At 29.0% G+C, this 7605-nt stretch overlaps 1 protein-coding gene across 1 annotated transcript; it reads right to left on the reverse strand.

Moving 5' to 3' along the window:
- Positions 1–6384: 6384 nt before the first annotated feature.
- LOC111913747 (non-specific lipid transfer protein GPI-anchored 15) lies at positions 6385–7326 on the reverse strand. Its single transcript, XM_023909450.3, has 3 exons — positions 6941–7326; positions 6714–6839; positions 6385–6636 (listed from the first exon to the last, which is right to left on the reverse strand). Exons 1-3 carry the CDS (start codon positions 7263–7265, stop codon positions 6518–6520), a joined length of 570 nt encoding a protein of 189 aa, XP_023765218.1. The 5' UTR covers positions 7266–7326; the 3' UTR covers positions 6385–6517.
- Between the last annotated feature and the right edge of the window lie 279 nt (positions 7327–7605).

The raw sequence follows: 7605 nt of genomic DNA on the forward strand, positions 1-7605 counted from the left end.
GGTTGACATTCTATCATTCCGACAGAATAAAATCGGATTTTTAAATTTGAATTAATTTAAAATATTCAGATTTTTAAAAAATAAAGGAATTAATCATCCCTAAAAATCCGAAAATTTCCTTTTTTAATATAGGTTAATTGACTAAAATGCCCTTATGCTGAAATTTGTGTGATTATATGGTACATGTTATCCTATTCTACTACCATAGACCCTCAAATCATGACATTTGATTATATTCCATTCGATGGTCCAGATCTGTGCATTCTGGCACACAATAGTTAGTAAAAACAAGATAACCTAACCCTATATATATATATATATATATATATATATATATATATATATATATATATATATATATATATATATATATATATATATATATATATATATATATATGAGTATGATCAAATGAGAACACCTAAAAATTTGAGAACGCGAGAACAGATCTGGACCATGTAATTTTTAAGATGTGTGACTATAATTAATTGTTATTTTTCTAATTATTAATACATTTAAATTTTAATTTTTAAATTAAATAAAATTATAAAGGCTATTAAGGTAAATAAGCATTACCCTAATTTTGTAAACTCCTATAATTACTCTCTGCCTCTTTATGTTTTGACCTAATCTCGTAGAGCTTTAAATTGATGAAACAGAAGCAGCCTCCTTCAACTCGATCATCATCAGACCTTGCCGTGTGTAAATTAGTAGTCTTCTTCCCCAATTTTCCATAATAAATGAACACAACTCACTTCGATCGACCCAAAACTACTCGTGAAACATAACATGAGCTTTGAATCCAAAATGCAATTAACTCCGAGCATACCTTCGTTCCGAGCACACAGTTACGAATGTCAGGCGATCAACATCTCATTCCGATTTTTAGCCGACAAGAACCCCGATTCCGAGTACAATTGAAACATCGACTGTGAGATGGTTCGCTCTGAGTCAATAATTTCAGTGCGAATCAAAGTTAATCCCCGAATATGAAGCTCCGATGACTCAAGCACAACACATCCACTCCGGCGCAACAAGGCAACGGCGACTGAGGTAAGTTTCGATTCCTTTGCCATTGTTTGAATGCGATGTCTTTGTTAATTTCTTGTCTGAAAATGATTTCATAGTTATGTAAAATCTGTTCTTTGCTGATTTCATACATAGTCGATGTATTTGTTGATTTCGAGTTTAGCAAGATGTACAATTTTGAGTCGAAATCAATTTTATGGTCGAACTTAATTTCGGGACTGGTAATTTTTATTAGGGTTTACTCGTATTGGGTAAATAAGTTATGGATGCACTATAAAAAATAAAATTTCATTTTGTTAATTGTTCATGATTGGAACTATGCTTTTTAGATATAGAGATCAAGAGGTAAGCTTTAAGTTTCAATCATTAATGATTATAACATTTCATTTATGATTATAACATTTGCTGTAGGTTTTGGATGCTCTGCAGAAGAGAAAAACATTAATTTCACCAACAGAGAATGTTTGAAGAAATGGTAGCTTGATGTAAGCTTTGAGTTGCAATCATTAATAATTATAACATTTTATTAATGATTATAATATTTGATGTAGGTTTTGAATGCTCTACAGAAAAAGAAAAGCACCAATTTCACCAACACACTAGTTTTGAAGAGAATGGAACTTGATGTTCAATTTTGTATTCTTGTATTCTGAATATCTAATTATCATATTGTAATTTCTTTTATGTTTTGAGTTATTCATTCATGATTAAATGTATAAAATAGGTATTTATACTATGTATTGTATTCATTTGTGATTACAACTATATGAGATTTATTTTAGAAACCGTTCTTATTCATTTACAATTACAAATATATTGATTTTTTTAATTTTATATTCTATTTTATTAAATTACGATTATGATTGTATTAATTAAAAACTTTAGCATTTTATATTTATGAAGAAAAATGTGTGTTAATGTATGAATACATGGTTATTAATCATTAACTACAATATTAACAAAAAATTAATAAAAATTATTTTTGTCATATATTAATAAAAAACTATAATAAAAATCGGTTAATCTATTATTTTAAGTAACTGTAATTATATTGCTAAAATTTAGGAGATTAAGATTTATTATAATTTAAATTAAATACGCAATTACTAATATACCCTTGTAAAATGATTGGTTCATAATTGTTCTCGCGTTTTCAACCTTTTAGGTGTTCTCATTTGATCCTTTCTCTCTCTCTCTCTCTCTCTCTCTTTATATATATATATATATATATATATATATATATATATATATATATATAGTTAGGTTCAAATGTTTTCTCTATCTATTGTGTGCATGTATGATTGATTATGGATCAATCATTTTAGTTATTTTAAAAAAGTAATTAATGCATATTAAATGCTGAAGATCTAATTAATACCCATTATATCTTCAACATGTAATATGCATTAATTACTTTTTTAAAATAACTAAAATGATTGGTCCAGAATCAATCATACATACACATAATAGATAGTGAAAACAAAATAACCTAACCATATATATATATATATATATATATATATATATATATATATATATATATATATATATATATATATATATATATATATATATATATATATATATATATAACAGTAACAAACTTAATGACCCTAAGCAATTAATGGCCTCGGGCCATGGCCCAATTTGCCGCTATAGGGATGTAGGGTTGGGTTTGAATATTAATATATTAAAAATCAACCTAAGATATTAATTGTACTTTTTAAACCTACAAAAAGACGAGTTTCAATTTTTCTGTTCAAAGCACACATTTTTGCTTAACAACCTAATATTTCTTATATATACTCATTAAAAATAGCTAATAGAAAACAAAAAAGAAATTACATTTTTTGATTAATTATATTAGTTTCCATCATATTTCAGTGCACACAGTAAATAAAATCATATCTTGGCATGTGTTACATAACAAATAATACCCTGCAAACTTGTGCGATACAATCTTACGGTTGATTACTTTTTAACAAAATAAAATGAGATGTTTATATAATAACTAAGCGAATGCCCGCGCGTTGCACAGTGGGATAATTATGTAGTTTAATATGGTTATATATGATTTAATGTATTGTGAATAAACCATACATAAAACTTGTATGCGATTAAATAACATGTATATTTTTTGATTTACAGATTTTTTATCATAATAAATAATGAAAACTTTTCACTATTAATTTAAAATTTTAAATGTAATTTTTATGTACACATTAGTATCTAATGTAATTAGTTGATGATTGATTAGATATGGATTCTCATTTGTGGTCGTCTGTTTGTGTTGAACCTCATAAAAATACATATTTAACAACTTTTGTTAGTTTTACTATTGAATAGAAAATGGTGCCGTATTTTAAGTAAATATAAAAAATCTCATTCTCAATTTATTTTAAGATAGTGACATATTTTAAGTTTATATAAAAAATCATATTCTATAACTAATGAAAAGAAAAAACGGAGCCAAAATTTTTAACCATAATAAAGTTAATTCCAATTAAAAAGTGTTTAATGGAAGATAATATCATTCAATAAACATCATAAGATATTACGTTATATTCAAATTACTGACATCATTTTTGTAAGAGTCATTCAAAATATATGAGACTATAGTGCCTAATACAACAATGTAATAACCAAATGACCCTAACATATTTTAAATGAAATATAACTATAAGATATTATCTATGCAACTAAATTTCTGCACAACATGCGAGATTCGTCTACTATATGGTATTCTTCTAATATATTATATTTTAGTATAAACATTATATTTAGAAAACCACTTTGGGTTATATTGTAGTTTATAACATTAAATTTGTGATGGACTGTATTTGACACACATTTGTGTATTTATATCTATATTATATATTTAAAACAAATCTTATATATACATCCAACCTAAATATTCATCTTCAAGTTTTCTTTTTTCGCCACATAAACAAACTTTTGTTATAAAGCGAAAAATGGAATAAAAGACACTTAATTGTATGATCATGATATATTGTATTTTGATTGAGGCTTGTACAAAACATGAATGAGCATATATTATTAATTTATCTCTTGTTTTGGGTAATTCGAATAAGATAGCTTCAAATCCAACGTATCAAACGAATTACCCATTTACTAAAGTCTAAAACCAAAAAACTCAAACAGTTTCTAATACCATACAAATGCATGAGGTTTTAGCAAATTATTATCTCATATGAATTACCATTGATTATGTGTGATTAATTATTAAGAAAGTGAAAAGTTTTGGGGGTTTCAAATGCATGAGGTTTTAGCAACTTGTTGTGGGGGGTTTCAAATACATGACAATTAAGGGAAAATGCAAGTTTTATAAGTATGTAAGAAGGTTAATGACTTTATACAACGACTGCTGCCATCACTTACCATTTATACATAAAGTCCAAAGATGTTTAATGACATTTAATAGTCTACTAAGCATATTTCTGTTTTGTTTTCCTCAAGGCTCTCCTTATGATTTTAACTCGATTGACTAGTGGACTACTAATATGACATGCGAATGCCAATGACAGAAAGTCTACATGCAATTTTAAATGATTTTTTTTGTTAAGAGTTGAATTTATTTTAAAATATATTTTATTCCTTTATTTTTTTTCTTAAATATGTTCTACGAAACAACCACAATTGATTGCAACCTCCAACAAGGAACACAAAACCAATATAAGACGTCCTATAGGAGGAGGAAATCATGGTAGATATGTGAACACAGTGAAGACGTTGAGGGGAAAAGAAGGTGAAGATGAACGATGGAAAATAGATTGTATGGGAAGGTGTGTGAAGGAAGGATGCAGATGTGAGAGGTTTCCCACTAGATGGTAAAATACGATAGATGATTATAGAACTAAAAGTGAACTACAACCCCACCAATAAAGACATCAAATGTATAATAGAAAATAAGTTCACAAACAAAAATATATATATATATATGATATATAACAAACAATAGAAATATGTATAATCAAATATAATGAACAAGAAACATACCTGAATTCCAATTACATAAATGAACTGAGAGACACTTGCAAGTTGCAAACAATATGCAGTGTCTTAATGAAGCGATTGCGAAAGGCAGCTTTCTAAGTTCCAAGCCAGATCTGGGTCCTGATTGCGAAAAGGCTTATGGATGCGAGCATTGTTGAATGCGAACAGACCGATGAGCGTGAAAATGGAATCAAATGTGAAAAGGAAGCACGATGTGATTGGGTGTGACTGGATGTGATCGATCGCAATCCATCACAGTCTAGAGTCCTTGGATGCAAACGAGAACCATTTTGGAATGTGACTAGATGTGAATCTCGGAACCTTGGTTGCGAATCTCGGAGTACTGTCAAATGCGAACTTCGGAGTGTAGTGATTGTGAACAACCTTGGAATTGCATTGAACTACTTGGGTGCGATGTTGTTGGATGCAAGCTACTTGGGATCAATTCCAAAATTAGATGGATTTGAATGGTTAATCGCATTGAGGATATTCTAGATTCTATTTGATTTTAATATTTTATTAGACTTCCTTTTTATTAATTAGTTTCATTTTTTTGTAATAGCTTGTAAGGTAATAAATAGCCACTTTAAGCATTGTAATTGATGCAGATTGATGAATGAAATGAACCGAAGAACACTGTTTTTTTGAGTAGCGTACTTGCCTTTTTGTCAATTCTAAGACGCGTATTCTTGTTTGATACAAATTCAACTCAATAGGTCTTGATTTGTTTTCATCGATACTCAATCTATAGGTGTTAAATTATTTATCACATCTATCCTTGTTCTTATTTTCTTATCTTGTTTGTTATTTTCCGATGCATTCATTAGAAAATCCAAAAAAAAGTTACCCCCTCCGTTCATGCATCACTTAATACCAAAATCTTGTGCATATTAGTCTCTTTAAGGGATTCAACTATCAATCTAAGAGTTTAATAAGTTAAACACATTAATTAACATATAAAAACTTTAAATTAATATATATAAGAGATAATTATATATACTACCACATGATTTCATTTCTAAACTACTTAGTTCAGGTTTTCATGAACTTTTTGTAATGATTTTCCCAAATGACAACTCAACTATAAATACTAAAATATAATATTTGGATAACTAATCATGAGAAATGCAAGAACCAATCTCGGTCCTATGAATATTTGAGATGGTATAAACGAAATATGGTTATTATATTTTTTAAATATTCCTTTAATTAGATTATACTAATAGAAAATTATGTAGCCATTGTTTTCTAAAAAAACTAGATATCGATAGTAAACCAAGTTATTTTATACAAAGATGCTAAAATAACAAAAAAAAACCAATTGGTCTAACATTTATCGAGTAAGAAATTGCATGGCAAATCCGTTCAAAATGACAAAACCATTAGAAACTACAATCACACATGGCAAAAAAAGCAATATGCTTAATCAAATGCAACACAACCAAGAATAGTTCTATTAAGTTCACAAGAATTCTTATAATTTCCTAACAAATAAAAGAACGAAAAGCACAAGGTAACTTGGTGCTCCAAATTTGCTTCCATTTGAGGTGTTGTTATTTGTTGATGGCGTTGATTTTGATCCAGATCCTGATGCTACATATGCAATATCATAATCATTATAAAAAATTAAACCCTTCAAGTTCAAAATCATGGATGGTTTATCACGTTACCTGAAGGGACACTTGGTGTAAATGATGCAGTAGGAGCTTCAGGTGTTTCCACTGATGGCTCTGTTGGTGAGGCTATGGGGGAAGTTGTTGAACTTGTAGGTCCACTAGCGGGTCCATTAGCAATGGCTGTTAATATATTTTCAAATTAATAAATATTGAAATATTTAATTTTGATAAGCATGTTTAAAAAAAGCAAAAAAGAATAAAAAAAGGAGAATAAATCATACCATTGCATAAGTTAAGTGGAGGTGTTTGAACTTTACATGCACCAGGAAGGCTTATCGCAAGAGTTTGATTGATAGTAACACCGATGTTGGGGCCATTGCCATTGAGCAACGAGCAAAGACAACGTGGTTGTGACTGCACCACAGTCGAGAGTTGTGAGCAACATGAAGGTGAAGGGGTAGACGAGTTGCCTGTGACATAGTTTAGGCATGAAGCCAAGCCCATGAGTGTGTTGGTGCAAGTGCTCGATTGAGCATGGGCACCACCCCAGACCATAACCATGAGGACTAGGGCTATACTCATGACTTCTTGTCCTTTTAAAGCCATTGGCTAGGTAAGATTGGTTTTGCAATGACACAATGAGACTAAAAGTGTATTTGTGATCTAGTGTTATTGATGGCTTTCAATTTTGTATGTTTGATGAAATGTATTTATAAGGAGAAGCTTTGGAGCTTAGGAAATGATTGGGATTTGATTTGATTATAATATATAGTTTGGGTAGCCAAATTTACCAATTGTTTTTGGCTTTAATATTTAGATATTTGAGTTGGAAGAGTTCTCCTCCTTAGTATATATATTCAAAACTCATAATCTAATTAAGACATTGACGTGTGAAATAAAGAAATGCATGAAGTAATTAAATAAGGATAAGGTGAACAAATATAGG

The sequence above is a fragment of the Lactuca sativa genome, chromosome 8 (genome assembly GCF_002870075.4).
Source record: "Lactuca sativa cultivar Salinas chromosome 8, Lsat_Salinas_v11, whole genome shotgun sequence".
Taxonomy (NCBI): Eukaryota; Viridiplantae; Streptophyta; class Magnoliopsida; order Asterales; family Asteraceae; genus Lactuca; species Lactuca sativa.

Coding starts and splice junctions, on each gene's coding strand:
- LOC111913747 (XM_023909450.3), bottom strand. CDS start 7,265: ATGGCTTTAAAAGGACAAGAAGTCATGAGTATAGCCCTAGTCCTCATG. Junction 6,840..6,940: donor TCCACTTAACTTATGCAATG/GTATGATTTATT, acceptor ATATATTAACAG/CCATTGCTAATGGACCCGCT. Junction 6,637..6,713: donor TACACCAAGTGTCCCTTCAG/GTAACGTGATAA, acceptor TTGCATATGTAG/CATCAGGATCTGGATCAAAA.